Below are 27,426 nucleotides of genomic sequence, written 5' to 3' on the forward strand. Positions count from 1 at the left end.
TCAACACTAGTGATGAGCGAGTATACTTGTTGCTCGGATTTTCCCGAGCACGCTCGGGTGGTCTCCGAGTATTTGTTAGTGCTCGGAGATTTAGTTTTCATCACTGCAGCTGAATGATTTACAGCTACTAGCCAGCCTGAGTACATGTGGGGGTTGCCTGGTTGCTAGGGAATTCCCACATGTATTCAAGCTGGCTAGTAGCTGTAAATCATTCAGCTGCCGGGATGAAAACTAAATCTCCGAACACTAACAAATAATCGGAGACCACCCGAGCGTGCACAGGAAAACCCGAGCAACAAGTATACTCGCTCATCACTAGTATCAATGCATTTGAATATGGACATGCGTTCAGCTATTTAAAAATATGGTGGTAGATAGAGCTTTATTTATGCCAAGTAGTAAGAAAATCACAGCATGATCCATTGAATGAAGTGTATTAGCCCCAGATTCTCCCTACAAGCCTTGATCTTAGTGCCTGTAGTCAAAAACTTGATGAATGAAACTTGAAGTCTGATTAAAAGGATCATCCACTACTCACACAATCCCTTCTCAATTGTCATGGTTCCCCCATGTAAAATAAAAAGCAACCTATACACAAGGTTGTTTCCGCTTCATCAGTGCCTGGTCTCCTGGGACCGGGGTGATGTTATACCAGGTGAGCCCTGCAGCCCATCAACGACCACTTCCCTATCACTTCCTTTGGATGCAACTGACATTCACAGGAAGTCAAAGAGCAGCAGCAGCTTCTACTTATTCAGGTATTATTTTCAACCAAAGGAATTGAGAATGGAGCAGCCGCTGATTGGGTGAATGGCTCACTTGGTATAATGTCAAGTGAGACCAGGAACTGACATTGCCAGCACCGGAGGTTTTTATTATACGAGGGGGACTGTGGCATTTCAGAAGGAGTTTTTTGAGTAGTAGACAAACCCACTAAGTTTGTGATATGATAACATATTGTACAAAGTACTATAGGCTGAGATGAACACACTCATATACATGAGAGCGTAGGGAGCAAATAGCTGTTCAGATAGATATAAACAAGTAGATATACAGCATGAGAACATAAAGAAGCTTCCATTGCCTATATTGACTTGAGTAACATTAGCAGTCACTTCTATAAGGCCATTGACCCAGCAAACACTTCTGTTCCTGCGGATCCTGCAGATCAGTGGGGGTCCTAGGAACGTAGAAAGCCTTTATAATGTTAATGTCACCATTTTACATGAAATGAATGATGCAAATGGTACATGGATGTAAATAAGCATATTTCTTTAACATAGGAATTATTTTAATGTCGGGTAGATCAGTGTGTGCAGTGACTTTACATCTACAGATATCAGCAGGCTTATTTTTGCCAGCAGCACATTTTCTGTTGAATATTCTAATGAATAGAACATGTACATGATACATGAAGCTTGTGCGTACAGGCTGGCAGATATCTATAGACGCAACATCACCGCCCACATTCACATCAAGGAAACAAAGCAGGATTGCCTCTTCAAAAATAAATTTTCAGTCTTACCTTTTACATCAGTCGTAATTCTCATCTGAATTTTTGGTCCAGCACCAGCACTATTCACAGCATAAATCTACAAAGAAAATGAATTTATTTACAGTAATGCATGAAATTGTGAAATGATGTCACAAGCTATAAATGGCAAGTGTGTGGACCTTAATCTTTCTAATTCGCATTGCAGCAGACAACACATCAAAAGATCTTTACATTTTAGCATCTATGAAAAGGATATTTTTTATAAAATGAGGGTTACAGAACTATAGACATATAGAAGGAATGAATAGCTGTGTGCATTATTTACAAGAAGGGTCGTACAGGCCTAGTGGAGTACTGGAAGTTTCTCTGGTCGGCCCAGGCACTAACATCTACTAGCACAGTGCATATAAGACACGTGTGCTGGCGATGCGTATACCAACTGCTCACTCTATTTGTCTAGGAGCGGTAACATAAAAACCTATCAGCGTGCAACAGTGCTGTTACTTAAAAATAGTGAGCTGCAGTCTGCAGCAGGAGAGAAAGCTGCAGAACAGAAGACATTGACTGATACTGTAGGTATCTAGACATGGAGTCCCCCTTAATTTATGAAACCAGTAAAGGTAAAGCAGATAGTTCTGGACTGTCGAGTGAAGCACTGGACTACGTTGTACCTGTGTGCGACTCTTATTTTCTAATAAATTGTTGAATGAGGGAGAGCATCTTGTTTTTGTTTCTCTCGTTTTATGTTTTTCAGGTTTCCATTTGTGTACTACCATAGACCTGAAATTTTTTTTTCATAAATTGGAGAACAAGTGAAAGTGTAGGGCAATGTTTATTCAAACAAAGTATTTTTTGCTGTGTGTTTTTTTGTATTGCTGGCTTACTAATGAGGGTGTCTGATAGACACCTCTCCATTGCTAACCCCAGGGCTTCATGGTAGCTGTTATTTTTGTCAAATCACAGCTGACATTAACCCCAAGCCCCATTACCCCAATTACCACCATACCAAGACAATTGGTAAAATTAAAGTCAAAGCACCAGAATTGTGGCATCTAATGTGATGCACCACTTCTGGGACGGCTGCATGCTGATATTTTTAGGCAGGAAAGGGCCCAAAAACCATAGACCTTCTCAGCCTGATTATATATCACCTGAAGCTGTCTGTGTTAGGACTGGCGGAACGCACCAAATAATATTATAGAATATGATGTGCGTTCGCAGTCTGGGGTCTACCATGCAGAGATGACACCTGCTGCTGAGTAATGGCGGATGGACGCTTGCTCACACATGGGTTAGACCTCACCTCACGCAAACTCTGTTGCTTCACAGAGTCGCCATAAATACGCTGCGCTCTGTTAACAGTCACAGGGTGCAGCTGAAAGACACTAGTGGGATCCCTATGAATCACTCACACCCACTAAACTGGTGATTGGACTCACTCTGACCCTCAGTGGCTTTTGAGCCCGCACCTGAGGATGCCCTGGGTCAGATGCTGAGTCCAAGCGGGAGTTCCCACCCTATACTGACCAGCTGTCAGGAAAACGCACTGATTGAGCACTGTGCCGTATACTGTAAGGGGGAACTGTGATTAGACGCTGCAACATGTGGTAAGTGTGCAGGTTGCACTGTCGGGCGCTAGGTAGCTTCCACCATTCGCAAGCAGTCATCAACACAAGGAATAGGAATGATTAAGGAGCTTTCATCCATCGACATACATCCATCTACACACGCACGTTATCAAGTTTATACTAGCTCATGTAAACCTTTTATAGAAGTAGCGCTCCAGGACCTTCCAGATGGTCCTATAGGAGCCGCAACAGGACCTGAGCATGTGACCCCCGACCTCCAATGGGAGGTCGTCCCGTGGGCATGCTCAGTATGGGAAAAGCTGGACTTAGTCCCAGAAATGCCTGCTCGCTGCTGATCAGTGCTGGCTACAAAGGCAGAGCCTGGAAAGGCAGCAGTAACCAAGTGCACAGTATCAGCTTGAGCCAGACACTGGTATCTACGTCTCTGCTGAGCAGGTTCCACTGTGGCAGGAGGAGAATGGGAGACCACAGTAGGCATGGTTCGAGATTCCCCCTGTGCAGCGGCAGGAACTCGACACCTAACAGTCTGCTTTACCTTTACTGATGATTATCAAAAATGGTAGGGACCACACATAGTTTTTTTTTAATTATTCATTTATTTGGTTAAACAATGCCAAACACCCTTTAGCATCACATGAAAGGCACAAACGTTTGCAAGTTTGTTATATGTAGGGGGCTTATCTATATATAATTGTCTATGGGTCTGTCTGTCTGTAACCGAAATCCCACGTCGCTGATTGGTCGAGGCCGGTTGGGCGCGACCAATCAGCATTCATAAATAAACTACATACATATACTAGAACGAGAATAACATGAAGGACAGTCTGTGAGGGAGAGAATAACATGGAGGACAGTCTGTGAGGGAGAGAATAACATGGAGGGTAGTCTGTGAGGGAGAAAATAACATGGAGGACAGTCTGTGAGGGAGAGAATAACATGGAGAACAGTCTGTGAGGGAGAGAATAACATGGAGGACAGTCTGTGAGGGAGAGAACATGAATAGTCTGTGAGAGAGAGAATATCATGGAAGACAGTGTGTGAGGGAGAGAATAACAAGATGGACAGTCTGTGAGGGAGAGAATAACATGGAGGACAGTCTGTGAGGGCGAGAATAACATGAAGGACAGTCTGTGAGGGAGAGAATAACATGGAGAACAGTGTGTGAGGGAGAGAATAACATGGAGGACAGTCTGTGAGGGAGAGAATAACCTGGAGGTCAGTCTGTGAGGACGAGAATAACATGGAGGACAGTGTGTGAGGGAGAGAATAACATGGAGGACAGTCTGTGAGGGCGAGAATAACATGAAGGACAGTCTGTGAGGGAGAGAATAACAAGGAGGACAGTCTGTGAGGGAGAAAATAACATGGAGGACAGTCTGTGAGGGAGAGAATGACATGGAGGACAGTCTGTGATGGAGAGAATAACATGGAGGACAGTCTGTGAGGGAGAGAATAACATGGAGGACAGACTGTGAGGGAGAGAATAACATGGAGGACAGTGTATGAGGGAGAGAATAACATGGAGGACAGTCTGAGAACAACATGGAGGACAGTGTGTGAGGGAGAGAATCTCATCTCTCTCCACTCCATGTCTACAATCCCCACCCCACAAACTTTCACACCCTCGCAGAAATCTTAAACATCTTGACCTACATTCATTCTCTGAATCCCTCCTCCCTCTCACAGACATAAGTTCCATACACAATGCGGATGACGCTGCCGCTCTATATAACACCACAATAGCTGTAGCTTTGGAATCTGCTGCCCCACTTACACATACCAAAGCTCGCAAAATCAACAGACAGCCCTGGCACACCAGCCTGACCAAAGAACTGAGGCGAGATTCCAGGGCTGCTGAGCACAGATGGAAAAGATCCCACTCCAACGAGCACTTCATCGTATTCAAACAGTCCCTCACTACTTTCAAGACCACACTCGCCACAGCTAAACAAACCTACTTCTCATCTCTCATATGATCCCTGTCTCGCAACCCTAAACAGTTATTCAACACCTTCAATTCTCTCCTCCATCCCCAGCACCTCCTCCCTCCCCACTTATCTCCGCTGAAGACTTTGCCTCATTTTTCAAGCAGAAGATTGATAGCATCAGAGACAGTTTTGGTCAACAACCCCTAGAGCCCTTCCTCCCGACTTCCCAGCCCTCCACCTCCAAAACCAACTTCTCCACCATTACAGAAGATCAACTCTTTACTGTACTCTCAAGATCGCATCTCACCACCTGTGCGCTTGACCCGCTCCCATCCCACCTCATCCCTAACCTCACCACAGTCTTCATCCCAACCCTAACCCATCTCTTCAACCTATCACTAACAACTGGTGTTTTCCCCTCAAGCTTTAAACATGCCTCCATCACACCTATCCTCAAAAAGCCCTCTCTTGACCCATCCTCTGTATCTAGCTATCGCCCTATATCACTTCTCCCTTATGCCTCCAAACTACTGGAACAACACGTTTACCTTGAACTGTCCTCCCATCTCTCTTCTTGCTCCCTCTTTGACCGCTTACAATCTGGCTTCCGGTCACACCACTACACTGAAACTGCCCTAACTAAGGTCACCAACGACCTCTTAACCACCAAGAGCAAGCGACACTACTCTGTCCTCCTCCTCCTCGACCTGCCGGCTGCCTTTGACACAGTGGACCATTCCCTATTATTACAGACCCTCTCATCCCTTGGCATCACAGACTTGGCCCTTTCCTGGATCTCATCATACCTAACAGACCAGACATTCAGCATCTCCCACTCACACTGGACACCGCGTCGCCAGGACATGCACGCTTAAGGCACCATAGCTCCTCTCAGGCCACCGGTGTAGATCCAGACCTTGCACCAACGGATCCCGTGTGCCTGCACAAATCTACTCCTTGATAAAAAAAACACAGGCAGATTGACACTGCTTTACCATCCATCGCTCCTATTGGCAGCACGTTTACTGAAGAAGGCCTACAAGGGCCGAAACGTTTATTACTTTCTTGACAAATAAATCCAAAAGAGATTCACCATAAGTTGAGTGCCGGGTTTATTTTATATTGTCATATGGTGTGGGATCCTACTCGGGCACCTTCACGGGGTAGTGCATACGGTTCTTTTTCTTACACTTTGAAAACTATAAGTCATCCTGTAGAAAACAAGCTGTCATACAGCGATAGATGACTAATAAAGTTTTGACTCTTAAAATAAATGGCAGTGGCAGTGTGTCCAATGGGTTAAAACATAAATGTAAGCACCAATGTTTATATGAATACTAGATGGTGGCCCAATTCTAACGCATCGGGTATCTACTATATAATCGTCTAATTCTGTCTGTTTGTGTGTAACGGAAATCCCACGTCGGTGATTGGTCTCGCCAGCTGCCCGCGACCAATCAGCGACAGGCGCAATTCCGCCGTGAATTGGCACGGGATTTGAACCACGCTTTGCTGGTTAGTCGTGCCCGGCAGGCCACGACCAATCAGCGAAATTGGTGCAGGATTTAAACACTGCTTCGCTGATTAGTCGCGCCTGGCCGGCCGCGACCAATTAGCGATATTGGCTCGGGATTTAAACCGCGCTGCACTGATTGGTTGTGCCTGGCCGGACACAACCAATCAGCAATATTGGCGCGGGATTTAAACACCGCTTCACTGATTGGTCATGGCTGGCCGCGACCAATCAGTGATATTGGCGCGGGATTTAAACATCGCTTCATTGATAATGTACATATTTTACCCGGAAAATCCTGTGTATTCATTGCATTATTCTTAAATCTTCATAAATAAACTACATACATATTCTAGAATACCCGATGCGTTAGAATCGGGCCATCATCTAGTGAAGTTATATATGTGCAGGATATCTATTGATCTATGGATGTAATTATATATAATATCTATGTATTATTAGTTATTATATATCTAATATCTTTCTATCATCTTTCTATATCTATATATATAATTGTCTAAGGGGTAATTCCGTCTGTTTGTCTGTAACTTCCGTAACCGAAATCCCGGGTTGCTGATTGGTCACGCCCAGCCGGCTGCGACCAATCAGCGATATTGGGGCAGGATTTACCGCTTTACTTTTTACTATTGATGCTGCCTATGCAGCATCAATAGTTAAAACATATCATGGTAAAAATAATAAAAAAAACAAAAACATTATATTCTCACCTTCCGCCGTCCGCCGCCGTCCACGCCAGCCTTTCCCGCTCCTTGCAATGCTACGGTCCCAAGAATGCATCTCGCGAGACCGCTACATGATCATGGGTTATTGCCGCAAGGCATTACTGGGAACAGAGCGTTGCGACGAGCATCACTGAAGACGCCGGCTGAATCCGGGGGCCGACGGAAGGTGAGTATATAGCTATTTTTTATTTTCATTTTTTTTAACAGGGATATAGTGCCCACATTGCTATATACTACGTGGACTGTGTTATATACTGTGTGGGATGTGTTATATACTACGTGGGCTGTGTTATATACAGTGTGGGCTGTGTTATATACTACCTTGCTGTGCTATATACTATGTGGGCTGTGCTATATACTACGTGGCTGTGCAATATACTACGTGGCTGTGTTATATACTACCTCGCTTTGCTATATACTATGTGGGCTGTGCAATATACTATGTGGCTGCGTTATATACTACGTGGCTGTGCTATATACTACATGGGCTGTGCTATATACTGCATGGGCTGTGTTATATACTGCGTGGGCTGTGTTATACTACGTCGCTGTGCTATATACTACGTGGCTGTGCAATAAACTGCATGGCCTATGTTATATACTACGTGGCTGTGCAATATACTATGTGGCTGTGCTATATACTACGTGGCTGTTTAATATACTACATGGGTTGTGTTATATACTGCGTGGGCTGTGCTATATACTGCGTAGGCTGTGTTATATACTACACATTGCTCGTGCCCGGCCACAAACAATCAGCGACAGGTGCAGTCCGGCCGCGAATTGTCGTGGGATTTGAACCACGCTTCGCTGATTAGTCGCGCCCCGCTGGCCGAATCCTGTGTGTTCATTGTATTATTCTAAAATCTTCCTAAATAAACCACATAACTATTCTAGATGCGTTAGAATCGGGCCACCATCTTGTATTTATATAAGATTGCTATTATTTTTTACAACTAGATTTATTTTACATTGAGTATTATTTTAGTATGTAAAAGATGATGTTAAAAACGCATTGTATATGGATGCTAGGCGAGTAAAAAATTAAACAATCGCATGACATATGGAATGGTGTAACACCTAACACTCGTCTGACACTCGACAACTTTTTTGGCTGAGAATCTGAGCAATTTTACTTAAGTAGATGTGAGAGAACTCTAAGAAGTGTACTACTTTTTATGATACCCTGATATTAGAATGTTTTACCACATAATTGATGGTCTTGTATTTATTTCTATGTAGCTACAGTACATAATGGGCCCCAAGAATGATTTTCTCTGGTGGGCCCCAGGTACTCCAGTCTGACGCTGTTTACAAGCACTGTAGTATATGTGCTAATGATAAAAAGTCATTTACACCATGACATGCATGAAACAATGTATGTCTAACAAACAAACTCAGCATTTTTTTTAAATAATTTTTTAACAGTCTGTATTCTACTGTTATCATTGTTCTTGTGGGAGGCCATTGTTTTTTTTTTTACAGATGTCACTCAGTGTTCAAATAAGTTTTTCCACAACTGCTACTAAAGCAGGAATAATAAGCAAAAAAAAAGCTGAGACTGAAAGCTTTCATGGAGATGATCACTTACACTGATGTTATATGTATATCCACCTTTAAGTCCTTCTATAATTGCAGTTACAGATTCATCATTTTTTGTAATAATACTCAGATTGCGAATTTGAGATTTTGTAGGATCATCTTCTTTATATACCAGTGCTTGGAACATTTGGATGTTTCCATTAGGCTCAGCTGGAGGTATGAAGGTCATCTGAACTTTGGTCACTTCATTTGGAATTTTCTGAATTGTTATGTTTTTAGGTGGATCATTTGGCACTAAAAGAAAATATTATAAAACATTTTTTATAGTAAAACAAATACAAATGTTAAAAATATAACTAGTTAAGCCTAAGGGACATCAGTCTTAATTAACCTTTAGTTGCTTGTTTAAAAACATTCAGTTATAATATACAGTCAGCTATAATATACAGTACATTATTGATATAAACAAATATGAACCACTTCAAAACATGGCAATTTTTCGTTATTATGCTTAGTTCCCCCCCCCCTTTCTCAAAAAGTCATAACTTCATGTTTTCATTGATATAGCTATATGGGACTTGTTTTTTTGTTAGACAAGCTGTGGTTTTGACCAACACTGTCGCTTTACCTTATAATGAGCTGAAATACAAGAAAAATATCCAAGTACAGTGAAATTATGAAAAATAAAGCAATTCTGTCACTTTCTTTCTTTTTATTTTACGATATTCATTGCGCAGTAACAATGACTGTGATGACACAGCATTTAATCTTAATAAGCCAGACATCTATTTTCAGTAAGCTAGGAGGCACAGAATGCTATCTTTATGTTGACTCTTCTTGTGGGTTGATTTGATATTTACAAATTGATGAATAGTTGTTATTTACCTCTTATATCAACTCATAGAGTTTATTGCACTGTTATCTTTTCAAAACAGGGATGCATGGTCACTGAACAATGATGTTTGCTGATATGTTGATTACATATTATACCAGGCCATGTAGTTTGATGATTTGCAAACTTTGAAGGATAAACTAAAAATAAACAAACAATGCACGTTAACCTCATCACCCCTTCCCCTTGGCCTCTGAATGATGGCTTGAAGAACAGTTGTCAACTAAAAAAGGGGATATGCCTCTGTAACAAGACATCCAAGAGACCCAGAGATCCAAAGAACCAGAGACTCTTTACAAAACCACAGCCAGGAGCACTCTGCAGGATAGCTGCAAGATCATGGCTCCATCATGAAGGACACAATTTTGACATTCTACAGGATACCAGCTTAGGAGACTACAGCCCCTGCTGAAAGAGATCTGTTCCATTACTGAACGCATGAAGAGGTCAAGATGTGGACCCACCAGTCACCTGAGCTCCATGGATTCATTTGAGAAGGCCGGAATTGTGACCCACTGGTCACTTGGCTCCATGGAGATGTTGGGAGAAGTCAGTTAGTGACCTTACAGTCACCTGGCTTTGTACCTCAGTGGTCTGTCAGCTTTCTAAGCTTTTCGTTACCTCCTCTTTATGCATGCCACAGATGGGGTAGTAGGTCCTGGAAGCTCTGAAGTCACAGCTGCTCTTATCCTGGCAAGTAAGCGGAAGGGTGAGACTGTTTAATTCTGTACCACCTTGGGTATTTTCCTGGGACTGTTCTTTTTGTTATTTGCCTGTTTTGCGGTTCAATAAAGTATTGCCACTCTGTTTTACCCTCACCCTGTGTTGTCTGAGTAGTATTACACCCACGGTAAAAGGAGAGCGGGCATTCGGTGGGATGATCCCTGGTCCATGCGGTTTCAGCGAGCGGACTAGAGCACTCACTGACACCCTGTGTTATGACCCCAATGGCGAGGGTCTCAGAGGAACGTGGAAGTCTGCAGAATACAAAAATCCAGCTCATAGGGCAGTGGTAACTGGGTTGACCATATATCTACTCCTAACGCCAACACTAGAAGTAGCCGGGGATCATTCCTACGTTGATTCTAGATGACACGCGCCAGCCGGAGAATCTAGCTACCCCTAGTAGAGGAAAACAAAGACCTTTCTTGCCTCCAGAGAAGGGGACCCCAAAGCTGGATAGAAGCCCCCCACAAATAATGACGGTGAGGTAAGAGGAAATGACAAACACAGAAATGAACCAGGTTTAGCACAGAGAGGCCCGCTTACTGATAGCAGAATAAAGAAAGGTAACTAATATGGTCAACAAAAACCCTATCAAAATCCACACTGGAAATTCAAGAACCCCCGAACCGTCTAACGGTCCGGGGGGAGAACACCAGCCCCCCTAGAGCTTCCAGCAAAGGTCAGGATATAGATTAGGAACAAGCTGGACAAAAATACAAAACCAAAACAAATAGCAAAAAGCAAAAGGCAGACTTAGCTGATATAACTGGAACCAGGATCAGTAGACAAGAGCACAGCAGACTAGCTCTGATAACTACGTTGCCAGGCATTGAACTGAAGGTCCAGGGAGCTTATATAGCAACACCCCTAACTAACGACCCAGGTGCGGATAAAAGGAATGACAGAAAAACCAGAGTCAAAAAACTAGTAACCACTAGAGGGAGCAAAAAGCAAATTCACAACAGTACCCCCCCCTTAGTGAGGGGTCACCGAACCCTCACCACGACCACCAGGGCGATCAGGATGAGCGGCATGAAAGGCACGAACCAAATCGGCCGCATGAACATCAGAGGCGACCACCCAGGAATTATCCTCCTGACCATAGCCCTTCCACTTGACCAGGTACTGAAGCCTCCGCCTGGAGAGGCGAGAATCCAAGATCTTCTCCACCACGTACTCCAACTCGCCCTCAACCAACACCGGAGCAGGAGGCTCAGCAGAAGGAACTACAGGCACAATGTACCGCCGCAACAAGGACCTATGAAATACATTGTGAATAGCAAACGACACAGGAAGATCCAGACGAAAAGATACAGGATTAAGGATTTCCAATATCTTGTAAGGCCCAATAAAACGAGGTTTAAATTTGGGAGAGGAGACCTTCATAGGAACAAAGCGGGAAGAAAGCCATACCAAATCCCCAACGCGTAGTCGGGGACCCACACCGCGGCGGCGGTTGGCAAAGCGCTGAGCCTTCTCCTGTGACAACTTCAAGTTGTCCACCACATGATTCCAGATCTGCTGCAACCTATCCACCACAGAATCCACCCCAGGACAGTCAGAAGGCTCCACATGACCCGAAGAAAAGCGAGGATGGAAACCAGAGTTGCAGAAAAAAGGCGAAACCAAGGTGGCGGAACTAGCCCGATTATTAAGGGCAAACTCAGCCAACGGCAAGAATGTCACCCAATCGTCCTGATCAGCAGAGACAAAACACCTCAAATAAGCCTCCAAAGTCTGATTGGTTCGCTCCGTCTGTCCATTAGTCTGAGGATGGAAAGCAGACGAAAACGACAAATCAATGCCCATCCTACTACAAAAGGATCGCCAGAACCTGGAAACGAACTGGGATCCTCTGTCTGACACAATATTCTCAGGGATGCCGTGCAAACGAACCACGTTCTGGAAAAACACAGGAACCAGATCGGAAGAGGAAGGCAGCTTAGGCAAAGGAACCAAATGGACCATCTTGGAGAAGCGATCACATATCACCCAGATAACGGACATGCCCTGAGATAGCGGAAGATCAGAAATGAAATCCATGGAGATATGTGTCCAAGGTCTCTTCGGGACAGGCAAGGGCAAGAGCAAACCGCTGGCACGAGAACAGCAAGGCTTAGCTCGAGCACAAGTCCCACAGGACTGCACAAATGACCGCACATCCCTTGACAAGGAAGGCCACCAAAAGGACCTGGCCACCAGATCTCTGGTGCCAAAAATTCCCGGGTGACCTGCCAACACCGAGGAATGAACCTCGGAAATGACTCTGCTGGTCCACTTATCCGGGACAAACAGTCTGTCAGGTGGACAAGACTCAGGCCTATCAGCCTGAAATCTCTGCAACACACGTCGCAGATCCGGAGAAATAGCTGACAAGATAACTCCATCTTTAAGAATACCAACAGGATCAGCGACTCCAGGAGCATCAGGCACAAAGCTCCTAGAAAGAGCATCGGCCTTCACATTCTTTGAACCTGGTAAATACGAGACAACAAAATCAAAGCGGGAGAAAAACAATGACCAGCGGGCCTGTCTCGGATTAAGGCGTTTAGCAGACTCGAGATACATCAGATTTTTGTGATCAGTCAAGACCACCACACGATGCTTAGCACCCTCGAGCCAATGACGCCACTCCTCAAATGCCCATTTCATGGCCAACAACTCCCGATTGCCCACATCATAATTTCGCTCGGCAGGCGAAAACTTCCTAGAGAAAAAGGCACAAGGTTTCATAACAGAGCAACCAGGGCCTCTCTGCGACAAAACGGCCCCTGCCCCAATCTCCGAAGCATCCACCTCAACCTGAAAGGGAAGTGAGACGTCAGGCTGGCACAAAACAGGCGCCGAAGTAAACCGGCGTTTCAACTCCTGGAAAGCCTCCACGGCAGCAGGAGCCCAGTTAGCTACATCGGAGCCCTTCTTGGTCATATCCGTCAAAGGTTTCACAATGCTAGAAAAATTAGCGATAAAACGACGGTAGAAGTTAGCGAAGCCCAAGAACTTCTGAAGACTCTTAACTGACGAGGGCTGAGTCCAATCAAGAATAGCTCGGACCTTGACTGGGTCCATCTCCACAGCAGAAGGGGAAAAAATGAACCCCAAAAAGGGAACCTTCTGTACACCAAAGAGACACTTTGAGCCCTTGACAAACAAAGAATTTTCACGCAAAATTTTAAAGACCAACCTGACCTGCTCCACATGCGAATCCCAATTATCAGAAAAAACCAAAATATCATCCAGATAAACAATCAAAAATTTATCCAGATACTTCCGGAAAATGTCATGCATAAAGGACTGAAAAACTGAAGGCGCATTGGAGAGCCCAAAAGGCATCACCAAGTACTCAAAATGACCTTCGGGCGTATTGAATGCGGTTTTCCATTCATCACCTTGCTTAATGCGCACAAGGTTGTACGCACCACGAAGGTCTATCTTGGTGAACCACTTGGCACCCTTAATCCGGGCAAACAAGTCAGACAACAGCGGTAAAGGATACTGAAATTTGACAGTGATCTTATTTAAAAGCCGATAATCAATACAAGGTCTCAAAGATCCGTCCTTTTTTGGCACAAAAAAGAATCCCGCACCAAGAGGGGAAGAAGACGGACGAATATGTCCTTTTTCCAGAGACTCCTTGATATATGAACGCATAGCGGTATGTTCAGGTACCGACAGATTAAACAGTCTTCCCTTAGGAAATTTACTGCCTGGGATCAAATCTATAGCACAGTCACAGTCCCTATGAGGAGGCAGTGCACTGGACTCAGACTCACTGAAGACATCCTGATAATCAGACAAATACTCCGGAACTTCCGAAGGCGTAGAAGAAGCAATAGACACAGGCAGGGAATCCTCATGAATACCACGACAGCCCCAACTAGAGACTGACATAGCCTTCCAGTCCAGGACTGGATTATGGGTCTGTAACCATGGCAGCCCTAAAACAACCAAATCATGCATTTTATGTAAAACCAGGAAACGTATCACCTCGCGGTGTTCAGGAGTCATGCACATGGTAACCTGAGTCCAATACTGCGGTTTATTTGCTGCCAATGGTGTAGCATCAATACCCCTAAGAGGAATAGGATTTTCTAATGGTTCAAGAGTAAATCCACAGCGCTTAGCAAATGAGAGATCCATGAGACTCAGGGCAGCACCTGAATCTACAAACGCCATGACAGGATAAGATGACAGTGAGCAAATCAAAGTTACAGACAGAATAAATTTAGGTTGCAAATTACCAACGGTGACAGGACTAACAACCTTAGCTATACGTTTAGAGCATGCTGAGATAACATGTGTAGAATCACCACAGTAGTAGCACAAGCCATTCCGGCGTCTATAAATTTTCCGCTCATTTCTAGTCAGGATTCTATCACATTGCATTAAATCAGGTGTCTGTTCAGACAACACCATGAGGGAATTTGCGGTTTTTCTATCACATTGCACCGAATTAGGTGTCTGTTCAGACAACACCATGAGGGAATTTGCGGTTTTTCTATCACATTGCACCGAATTAGGTGTCTGTTCAGACAACACCATGAGGGAATTTGCGGTTTTGCGCTCCCGCAACCGCCGGTCAATTTGAATAGCCAGTGCCATAGTATCATTCAGACCTGTGGGAATGGGAAAACCCACCATAACATTCTTAATGGCTTCAGAAAGGCCATTTCTAAAATTAGCGGCCAGTGCACACTCGTTCCAATGTGTCAGCACGGACCATTTCCGAAATTTTTGGCAATACACTTCAGCCTCGTCCTGCCCCTGAGACATAGACAGCAAGGCCTTTTCTGCCTGAATCTCAAGATTGGGTTCCTCATAAAGTAAACCGAGCGCCAGAAAAAACGCATCAAGATCAGCCAATGCCGGATCTCCTGGCGCCAGCGAAAAAGCCCAATCCTGAGGGTCGCCCCGTAAGAACGAAATAACAATTTTTACTTGCTGAGCAGAATCTCCTGATGAACAGGGTCTCAGGGACAAAAACAATTTACAATTATTCACGAAATTCCTAAACTTAAACCTGTCTCCGGAAAACAGTTCAGGAATCGGTATTTTAGGTTCTGACCTAGGATTTCTGATAACATAGTCTTGTATGCCCTGCACACGAGTAGCCAGCTGGTCCACACTTGTAATCAAGGTCTGGACATTCATGTCTGCAGCAAGCATAGCCACTCTGAGGTAAAGGGGAAGGAGAAAAAAAAAAAAAAACTCAGAATCTTCTTTCTTATAATCCCTCTTCTGCAATGCATTAAACATTTAATACTGGCCTGGCAAACTGTTATGACCCCAATGGCGAGGGTCTCAGAGGAACGTGGAAGTCTGCAGAATACAAAAATCCAGCTCATAGGGCAGTGGTAACTGGGTTGACCATATATCTACTCCTAACGCCAACACTAGAAGTAGCCGGGGATCATTCCTACGTTGATTCTAGATGACACGCGCCAGCCGGAGAATCTAGCTACCCCTAGTAGAGGAAAACAAAGACCTTTCTTGCCTCCAGAGAAGGGGACCCCAAAGCTGGATAGAAGCCCCCCACAAATAATGACGGTGAGGTAAGAGGAAATGACAAACACAGAAATGAACCAGGTTTAGCACAGAGAGGCCCGCTTACTGATAGCAGAATAAAGAAAGGTAACTAATATGGTCAACAAAAACCCTATCAAAATCCACACTGGAAATTCAAGAACCCCCGAACCGTCTAACGGTCCGGGGGGAGAACACCAGCCCCCCTAGAGCTTCCAGCAAAGGTCAGGATATAGATTAGGAACAAGCTGGACAAAAATACAAAACCAAAACAAATAGCAAAAAGCAAAAGGCAGACTTAGCTGATATAACTGGAACCAGGATCAGTAGACAAGAGCACAGCAGACTAGCTCTGATAACTACGTTGCCAGGCATTGAACTGAAGGTCCAGGGAGCTTATATAGCAACACCCCTAACTAACGACCCAGGTGCGGATAAAAGGAATGACAGAAAAACCAGAGTCAAAAAACTAGTAACCACTAGAGGGAGCAAAAAGCAAATTCACAACAACCCTGTGTGTTCACATTTTGGTGGCAGTGGTGGGATACTACTCAGACCAGTGGATTCGGGGGGAGCTGCAGGGGACTGGTGTTCTCAGACACCGTCCAGGGCTCCACAATCAGGGAGGCATATAGACAGACCCAGCAAACCATAGGTGAGGCATACATGGTAATTTTCGGATGCCAATATGTCCAACCCCCCCAGCTCTGCCTTGGGAGGAGTACCAGAATGGAGGTATAGTCAATTAAGTGTGGAGTTTATTAGCAAAGAAGACATGTAATATGCTATGAGAAAACTGGATGATACAAAGTTTTGTTCTCATGAAAATGAGACTTCTTACATTCGTGTCTGTGCTTAAAGACATGCTGATGGACTGTCAGCGATAAGTGGAGAAGAATGATCAGAATCCTATCACGTCTGACTAATTAGGATGGGGGAGCAATGTGATGACACAGCAGTTAATCTTAATTATCCTTAGTTATCCAGACTTCTACTTTCAGTAAGCCACAAGGTATAGCCTGTTATCTTTATGTTAACTTATAAGTTGAATTGATATGGATACATTTGGGGATGTCAGGATGTGGACCCATCGGTTACCTGAGCCCCATGGATACATTTGAGAAAAATAGGATTGGGACACACTCCATGGAGATGTTCAGAGAAGCCATGTTGTGAACTTCTGGTCACCTGGCTTTGTATCTCCTCTCTGTGTGTGCCACAGGTGGGGTAGTCGCCCTGGTGCTCTGAAGTCACAGCTGCTCTTATCCCGGCAAGAAAGCGGAAGGATGAGACCTGTTTTGTGGTTCAATAAAGTATTGTCACACCATTTTACCCTCACCCTGCATTGTCTGAGTAGTATTTCACCCACAGTAAAAGGAGGGCGCACGTTTGGTGGGATGATCCCTGGTCCATGCAGTTTCGGCTAGCGGGCTAGAGAACCTGCTGACTTCTCCCCCTCCCCGTGTCGCCATAATGACCTAACTTGTTTTTTCAGGTCAGTACAGTTATGGAGATGTAACACTTCTTTTCTAGTTAAATGGCAAAAATAAATTTGATATGTTTGGCTTATTTTTTAACCCTTTTGTTTACATCTGCTCAGCCTTAATCTTAATCCTTAGAGAATGCGAGGTCTGAGAAATTGAGGCCTACAGATTTTTTAAAAGCTTTTGTTCACTTTTAGAGAACACAGAAATATTCACAAAGTAACACTGTATTTCTGAGAAATGGAGGCCTACAAAATTTTCAAAAGCTGTTTTGCACTGTAAGTCTGAGAAAGAGTCCTTCAAATTTTTTAAAAGCTTTTTGCAATTTTACAGACCACAGAAATGTTCACAGACCACGTAACACTGTATGTCTCAGAAATGGAGGCCTGCAAAATTTTTAAAAGCTTTTGTTCACTTTCAGAGATCACACACATATTCACAGACAAAATAACATTGCATGTCTGAGAAATGGAGGCTCACAACCTTTTTAAATGCTTTTGTTCAGTGAGATCACAGAAATTTACTCCACACTACGGAATAGTGTATGGCTGAGAAATGTAACCAGGAAAAATGTTTCAATGATTTTTGGGTGTGTTACATAACTCAAAAAAGGACCTCAAAGCACATAATAATTGATGGATCAAAATACACTGTTCAACAAAATAAAGGGAACACATAAACAACAGAATATAACTCCAAGTAAATCAAACTTCTGTGAAATCAAAGTGTCCACTTAGGAAGCCATACTGACAATCAATTTCATATGCTGTTGTGCAAATGGAATAGACAACAGAAGGAAATTATTGACAGTTATCAAGACACTCAATGAAGGAGTGGTTCTGCAGGTGGGGACCACAGACCACATCTCAGTACCAATGCTTTCTGGCTGATGTTTTGGTGACTTTTGAATGTTGGTTGTGCTTTCACACTCATGGAAGCATGAGATGGACACTACAACCCACACAAGTGGCTCAGGTAGTGCAGCTCATCCACGATGGCACATCAATGCAAGCTGTGGCAAGAAGGTTGCTATGTCTGTCAGCGTACTATCCAGAGGCTGCAGGCGCTACCAGACACAGGCCAGTACACCAGGAGACGTGGAGGGGGCCATAGGAGGGCAACAACCCAGCAGCAGGACCGCTACCTCAGCCTTTGTGCAAGGAGGAACAGGAGCACTGCCAGAGCCTTGCAAAATGACCTCCAGCAGGCCACAAATGTGCATGTGTCTGCACAAACAGCTAGAAACCGACTGCATGGGGATGGTCTGAGTGCCCAACATCCACAGATGGGGGTTGTGCTCACAGCCCAACACCATGCAAAGATGCTTGGCATTTGCCACAGAACACCAGGATTGGCAAATTCACCACTGGCACCTTGTGCTCTTCACGGATGAAAGCAGGCTCACACTGAGCACATGTGACAGACGTGACAGAATCTGGAGATGCCGTGGAGAGCAATCTGCTGCATGTAACATCCTTCAGCATGACCATTAGGTACTGAGATGAGATCCTCAGACCCCTTGTGAGACCATATGCTGGTGCGGTTGGCCCTGGGTTCCTCCTAATGCAGGACAATGCCAGACCTCATGTGGCTGGAGTGTGTCAGCAGTTCCTGCAAGATGAAGGCACTTAAGCTAGGGAGTCGCCTGCCCATTCCCCAGACCTGAATCCGATTGAACACATCTGGGACATCATGTCTCGCACCATCCACCAACGTCACATTGCACCACAGACTGTCCAGGAGTTGGCCGATGCTTTAGTCCAGGTCTTGGAGGAGATACCTCAGGAGACCATCCGCCACCTCATCAGCATGCCCAGGTGTTGTAAGGAGGTCATACAGGCACGTGGAGGCCACACACATTACTGAGCATCATTTCCTTGTCTTGAGGCATTTCCACTGAAGTTGGGTCAGCCTGTAACTTCATTTTCCACTTTGATTTTGAGCATCATTCCAACTCCAGACCTCCGTGGGATAATAGTTGTGATTTATGTTGATCGTTTTAGGTTTTTTTGTTCTCAACACATTCCACTATGTAATGAATAAAGATTTACAACTGGAATAATTCATTCAGTGATATCTAAGATGTGGGATTTTAGTGCTCTGAGCAGTGTTCATTCAATGTTTCCAGCACCCAAAAAAACTGCAGTTATATTTTTGCCAACCGACTGCACAGGCGTAATCCCTGTGTACATACTGGATTCGGTCACTATTCCTGCTCCTGTGACTCTCTCTCCCAGCCTATGCCGATTGTATGTGCTTCAAACGATGAGCCCATAGAAGGGCTGTTGGTATGATGGTTCAGCTTCAGCACCATTATCAACACTACAGGCCTCTGCTTCATTACATTGTGGACATAGGCCTTGACAAGCACTCTCTCCCTCCAATACAAAGTGTCACAGAACTGTGCATGTCACACGGCTAGCCAATCATAGTATTGTGACAACCAAGATAGCTATGGCATTACAGTGACTCACAGGTAATCCACAGATGCTTATTGGCTGCGTAATAGGCACCAAAGATGCGGGGTGGGGATTCGAGTTTTACATCGAGCACCTCCCATTACTCGCCGAGTAACAAGCATATCTGAGCACCGTGATACTCGAGTGATAACTGAGTACCACAGAGAGCATTCAATCATCCCTAACCTTTAGGCTTCACTTCGCAAAGCATCACTGAAAATATAGAGGCCTAGTATATAGAATTCCATAGGGTGTACTGCTCTTTGCAAATGATTAAAAAATGTATTATTCAGTATGCTTGTGAAGCTAAGCTAAACACGATCATGTATATAGAGCAGACGTTTCTTAAAAATATACTTTTCATACAAAAAGTAGTAGCAGGATTTTTTGTAACAAAACCTGCCACGTAAAATACACATACCTGCCTCTAGAGTGGTAGCAGTCACTGGATTGCTTGGCTTCCCTTCTGTAACCGCTGAATCTACATCTCCAGTGAAAGCGGTGACTATTATGGAATAGCTAGTGAATGGCTTCAAACCCATGATTTCAATATTCCTACTTTCATTACTCCACCTTATAAACTCCTTTGAATAGTCCGCATTTTTGACCTAAAAAGAAACACAAGATAAATTCCCAAGATGTACACTAAAGACTATTAAGCCTGAAATGTATTAGTTTTGTGTCTAGTGTGATTTACCATTTTAGATACCTAATAAAACCTTCATTGTATGAAATATTAAATGTTGGGGCTCTATACTTATTGCTTTTTATCCATTGCTACATATTCTCGATACTTGGTGGACTTGATTAAAACGTCCTGGTGAGCCGGATACATAGTTGTTGTTTTTCACAAACACATGAATGTAGAATACAATGCATTGTTACAGTTCTGCTTCTCCAATTGGTATACATTTTGATCCAAGTTCATACATAGGATGAAAAATAAAATGAAGTTCTTGCATTGTTGTGGAAACATTGCAGATGGGTGATTCAGTTTCAAAGTTGCAACTAGCGCACACAACATCTTCCAAAATGTAAAATGACTCTACAGGGTAAGAACAGGAAATGAGAACTCATCCTCATTGCTGCAAGATTTTATTGGATCATGTATATTTGGAAAAAAAAAACACTTTATATAACTCCATCTTCCTGTGGCCAATTTACACTTCTATACTTTTGTTTTTCCCTTCCCTTCTTCCAAGAGCCATAACTATTTTATATTTCCATAAACATAGCCATATGAGGCTTTGTTTTTGTAACACCATTTGGGTTACCAAACGATGTACTGAAAAAAGGGAAAAATATTTGGTGAAATAGAGAAAAAAATGCAGTTAAACCACTGTTTTTTTGTGGATATTGTGTTTTTTTTGCTTGAAAGTAACGCTAAACTTTTATTGTTTTTATTTATAGGGTGAAAAGAACATTGGAAATTTGTGGAAAAAATTGGTTTGTGTCGCCATTTACTGAGACCCAAAACCTCTTTACTTTTCTATCGATTAAGTTATGTGAGGACTTGTTTTAAATTTAGTAGAAAGCTGATGATTTTATTATACCATTTTAAAGTGGTTTTAACACCTCTGATGGAGATAATTTTGACCTTAATGACCAAGCCAAATTTTTTTTATCTGACTAGTGTCATTTTATGAGGTAATAACTCTGGAAAGCTTCAAGCAGATCCCATTGATTCTGAGATAGTTTCTTTGTGACATATTGTACATGTTAGCGGTGAATTTTGATTGATATGATTTGCATATATTTATGAAAATATATAAAAAAATGTATTTGAAAAATTCACAATTTTCAAACTTTAACCCCGAAGCCTGTTTTTATCTTCCTGGCCAGGACAATTTTTACAATTCTGACCACTGTCACTTTATGAGGTCATAGCTCTGGAATGCTTCAATCGATCCCACTTATTCTGAGACTGTTTTCTCGTGACATATTGTACTACTGTATATGATAGTCATAAAATTTATTTGATATGACTTGAATTTATTTGTGAAAAAAATGGAAATTTTGCAATTTTCAAACTTTTATTTTTTATGCCCTTAAATCAGAGAGTCATATCGCAATAAAATAGTTAATAAATAACATCTTCACTCATGTCTACTTTACATCAGCACAATTTTTGAAAGATTATTTTTTTGTTAGGAACCTATAAGGGTTAAAAATTGACCAGCGATTTCTAGTTTTTGCAACAAAATTTTGCAAAACCATTTTTTTTAAAGTGCCACCTCACATTGAGGGGCCTGTATGACAGAAAATACCCCAGAGTGACACCACTCTAAAAACTGCATCCCTCATGGTGCTCAAAACCACATTCAAGAAGTTTATAATCCCTTCAGGCGCTTCACAGGAATTTTTGGAATGTGGAAGAACAAAATAAACATTTACTTTTCTTTCACAAAAATTTTCCTTTAGATAGGATAACAGGAGAATATGGACCATACAATTGTATTGTATTGTTGTGCAATTTCTCCTTAGCATGCTAATACCTAATATGTGGGGGAAATCTACCGTTTGAGCACGCGACAGTTATCGGAAGGGAAGGCACGCCATTTCACTTTTTGAGTGTAAAATTTGCTGGCATAATTAGTGGATGCCATGTCACGTTTGGAGAGCCCCTGATGTGCCTAAACAGTGGAAACCCCCCCACAAGTGATACCATTTTGGAAACTAGAACCCTCAGGGAACTTATCAAGATGTGTGTGGAGAACCCTGAACCCATAGGTGCTTCACAGAAGTTTATAACGTAGAGCGATGAAAATAAAAAAAATGAAATTTTTACCAGATTTTAGCTCAAAATTTTCATAAAGGTAATAGGAGAAATTGCGCATTCAATTTGGTGTGTAATTTCTCCTGAGTACCCTGATACCCAATGTGTGGAGGAAAACAACTGTTTGGGTGCATGGTAGGGCTTGGAAGGAAGGAGCATCATTTGACTTTTGGAATGCAAAATTTGCTGGAATAATTAGAGGATGTCATGTCGCGTTTAAAGAGCCCCTGATGTGCCTAAACAGTGGAATTCCCCCACAAGTGTCACCATTTTGGAAATTAGACCCCTAATGGAACTTATCTAGATGTGTATTGAGCACTTTGAACCCACAGGTGATTCACAGAAGTTTATAATGTTAAGCCGTGAAAATAATAAAATTACGCTTTTCCCACAAAAATCTTTTTTAGTTGCAAAATTTGTATTTTCACAAGGGCCCCAAAGGTTGCTGTGCAATTTGTCCTGAGTTCACTGATACCCCATATGTGGCCGAAAACTACTCTTGAGGCACAGTGCAAAGCTCAGAAGGGAAGTAGCACCATATTACAGTGCAGATATTGCTGCACTTGTTTGAGGGTGCCATGTTACATTGGCAGACCCCTGAGGAGCCAGATCAGCAGAAGCCCCCATAAGCTACCCCATTGTACCAATTAAACCTCTCAATGAATTAATCTAGGGGTGCAGTGATTATATTGACATCACAGGTGTGTCACAGATTTTTATACCATTGGGCAGTTAAGAAAAAATAATTTACATTTTTGCCACCAAGATTGTGTGTTAGCCCAAGTTTTAAATTTTCACATTGGGAAATGAATAAAAATGGCACCAAAAGTTGTCCCATAAGCTATGCTGAATGTAGAAATACCCCATATGTGGATGAACAGTACTACTTTGCCATACGGAGTGACTAGGGAGGGACGGAGCGCTATTTGCCTCCTGGAGTGCAAATGTTCCTAGACTAGTTTACGGATTCCATTTAAAGAACCCCTAAGTGCTAGAAAAGCAGAATCTCCCTCAAGTGACCCCATTTTGGAAATCATAACCCTTTGACAATTTATCTACAGATGCAGTGATGATTTTGACTCTATGGGTGTTTCCAGAAACAGGCAGCAGTGGATGTTGCGGAGTGAAAATTGCAAACTGTCGTTGTAGTGACCAATAGGCTGTAGTGACCAGTATGCTGCAGCCACCAGTACGTTATGCCCAGCTCATGCTTCTGGAGACATGCACCTATAAATTAGGCGGGCTCTCATCACTACAGAAAACATGTGGGCGCTATATGTGGTTTAGGGACACGGGCTCAGAAGGGAGGGGGGGCATTTGAATTTGGGAGTGGAGAATTTGATGAATTTCTTTTGGGGAGCGAAATATATTTAGAATTGAGAGTCCTCAGTGGTTGATACCTTTTAATGGCTAACTGAAAAGATGTTAACAAATTGCAAGCTTTCTAGACTACTCAGGTCTCTTCATCAGGCACAGGCTAAAGCAAATTCTGAAGAATCACATATTTATACACAACACAGCACATAACTGTCATTATGGGAGAGCGATAAGTGATAAACAGTTGTGTTCATAAATATTGGAAAGTTTCTAGATTAGGAGTTAATGTTTTGTTATCCTCTGATTGGGGTCTGGTTCTGTTATGATGACCCCACATGGTCTGAAGTGCAAATTTCTAAATTGATGTAAAAAGACATAAATCCATGCGACACATTCATTCCTGCACTAAGTGTGTCAAAGGTCGTCATAAGTTTATACTCCCAGATTCTCCTGTCTCTCTGATTTTGGGGAGCGAGGAGTCATTTAGCTTTTCCAGAGCCTTTGTGCTACCAGTAACGTGGAAGCCCCCAATATTTCCATCAACAGATGACAGATCTGAGTGGGGACTTGATTTTTTTGTGGACTGAGTTGGAGCTTTTATTGGGAACATTTTACATAACATTTGGGATCACATTTATCCAGTGCTCTATGCTGAGCACTTACTTTGGGATTTTCATCTAAATCTCTGAGTGACGTGGTTCAGACGAAACCCCAGAGGGATCCATTCACTATAATGAGACAGTAGAGTTACTCTGGACTCCATCTGCCCTCTGTTCAGAGGTGTGCTTTTCAGGAGTGCACAAAACTGTGGCCGATGTCACTTTTATGCATTCCTAAAAAGACGGACACTGCCGGATCACATGTCAGACGGCGTCTACAGTGCCTCCATCTGCCTCATTATAGAGAATTTTCGGCTGGGGGTTCTGTCTAAATTACGTATTTTAGAGATATACACGGAAACGCCGATGCAAGCACTTAGCGCAGAGTGCAGGATAAATGTGCGCTGAGCCTTACTGCGATCTTTGGGAGGCAGAATGAAAAAATCAACAGCATGTGAAGAATTGGTTTTATTTATTTTTTACGCCATTCCTCATGCGGTATTAAGTGATTATGCGACTTTATTCTTCGGGTCGGTGCGATTACAGCGATACCAAATTTATATATTTTTTTATGTTTGGCTGCTGTCACACACTAAAAGACACTTTTTATTGCAAAAACTAGTTATTGAATCAAATTTTGAGAGCTATCGTTTTTTCATATTTCGGCCGACAGAGTCATGTGAGGGCTTGATCTCACAGTCTGACATTTTTATTGGTACTATTTTCTGGGACATGACATTTTTTGATCGCTTTCTATTCTGATTTTTGGGAGACAGAATGAACAAAAACCAGCAATTCAGGAATTGCTCTTTGTTTTTTTTTATACCATTCCACGTGTGATAAATTGGTAAGGCAGCTTTATTCTTTGGGTCAGTACAATTACAGCGATACCTCATTTATAACTTTTTTTATGTTTTGGTACTTTTACACAATAAAAACTATTTTATAGAAAAAATAATTATTTTTGCACGTCTTTACGCTGAGAGATATAACTTTTTTATTTTTCTACTGATGGAGCTGTATGGCAGCTTAGTTTTTGCGGGACAAGATGATGTTTTCCATTCTTATTTACATCTGTCTTTTAGATCGCATTTTGTTACACTTTTTGTTTGGCAGTATGATGATAAAGCATTGTTTTTTGCCTCATTTTATTTATTTTTTTACGGTGTTCAGTGAAGGGGTTAACAAGTGGGACAGTTTTATAGAACGGGTCATTACCAAGTATGTGTTATTGTTTGTTTATTTACATAAATAAATGTATTTATTGGAAAAAATAGGCATTTCTTTTTTTTTCTTTATTTAGGGATTTAAAAATCCCTATTTTTAAACTATATTTTTATATTTATATTTATATTATATTATATATATATATATATATATTATATTATATTATAAATATATTATATTTATATTATATTTATATTTATATATATTATATTTATATTTTATATTTTTAAACTATATTTTAAACAATATTTTTACACTTTTAATATTTTTTTTTTAACCTTTTTACATTGTCCCAGGATGGGACATCACTGTATTGTATCAAATCGCTGATCTAATACTCTGCACTGCAGAGTATCACATCAAGATCTGACAGACAGGGAAAGAGGCATGCCAGCAACTGCTCTCAGCAGGCGCTCAGAAGCCACCTTCCCTGCATGACCTGGAAGGACCCCACGGCCATCTTGGGGCCAGGGGTCTCCATGGAGACCATCAGGACAATGCGATCGAATAGCGTTGTCCTGATGGAAGCGCGCAGGGAACAGATTCCCTGTGCAATGCTTCTCTATTCCGCTGTCACTACTGACAGCGGCATTAGAGGGGTTAAATGCCCCTGATTGGTGCTAGCACTGATCGTGGATGTTGTTGTGGAGTGTCAGCTCTCAACAGAGCTGACACCCACACACAATCGCAGCGGCGGAGGCCGTGCGATCGTCGTGCCATACATCTACTGCTGTTTACGGGAACGCATCTCCCACAAAGCAGTATATGTACAGCGCATATCAGGAAGGGGGTACATTTTTAGGCCCTTAATGATCGGAGGCATTTTCGTTTTTTGCTCCCCTTCTTCCCAGAGCCATAACTTTTTTACTTTTCTGTCAGAATGGCCATGTGAGGGCTTGTTTTTGCTGAACAAGTTGTACATTTGAATGACATCATTGGTTTTAACATGTCGTGTATTGGAAAATGGGAAAAAAATTCAAAGTGCCATGAAATTGCAAAAAAACTTCAATTCCACAGTTATTTTTTTTTTTTACCATGTTCACTAAATGCTAAATCTGACCTGCCATTATGATTATCCACGTCATTAAGAGTTCATAGCCACCAAACATGCATAAGTTCTTTTTTATGTAAGTGGTGAAAAAAATCCTAATTTTGGATTAAAAAAAAGCTCCATTTTACGAGACCTGTAGCGTCTCAATTATTCATGATTTGGGGCCGGATGAGGGCTTATTTTTTGTGCGCCGAGCTGACGTTTTTATTGATACCATTTTTGTGTACATACGATCTTTTGATCACCCGTTATTGCATTTTACTGCAATATAGTGGAGACCAAAAAAATGTAATTCTGGCGTTTTTAATATTTTTCTCATTACACCATATACCGATCGGGTTAATTCTTTTTTTATGATGACAGATCAGGCAATTCTGAACACGGTGATACCAAATATGTGTATGTTCGATGCTTTTATTGTTTTATTTTGAATGGGGCGAAAGGAGGGTGATTTGAACTTTTATATTTTTTTATTTTTTTATATTTTTAACCCCTTTACCCCTGAGGGTGGTTTGCATGTTAATGACCAAGCCAATTTTTACAATTCTGACCACTGTCCCTT

The 27,426-nt window shown here is 42.4% G+C and overlaps 1 protein-coding gene across 1 annotated transcript in view; it reads right to left on the reverse strand.

Annotated features, from left to right (window-relative positions):
* PTPRQ (protein tyrosine phosphatase receptor type Q) overlaps positions 1–27,426 on the reverse strand; it is a 677,639-nt gene that overhangs the window by 93,110 nt on the left and 557,103 nt on the right. Inside the window, exons 35-37 of the mRNA XM_077265498.1 lie at positions 20,316–20,502; positions 8,860–9,104; positions 1,526–1,592 (exon numbers count right to left, since the gene is read on the reverse strand). Coding sequence (XP_077121613.1) covers positions 1,526–1,592; positions 8,860–9,104; positions 20,316–20,502 — 499 coding nt within the window. The remainder of the gene's footprint in view (positions 1–1,525; positions 1,593–8,859; positions 9,105–20,315; positions 20,503–27,426) is intronic.

Source organism: Ranitomeya variabilis, chromosome 5, assembly GCF_051348905.1.
Source record: "Ranitomeya variabilis isolate aRanVar5 chromosome 5, aRanVar5.hap1, whole genome shotgun sequence".
NCBI lineage: Eukaryota > Metazoa > Chordata > Amphibia > Anura > Dendrobatidae > Ranitomeya > Ranitomeya variabilis.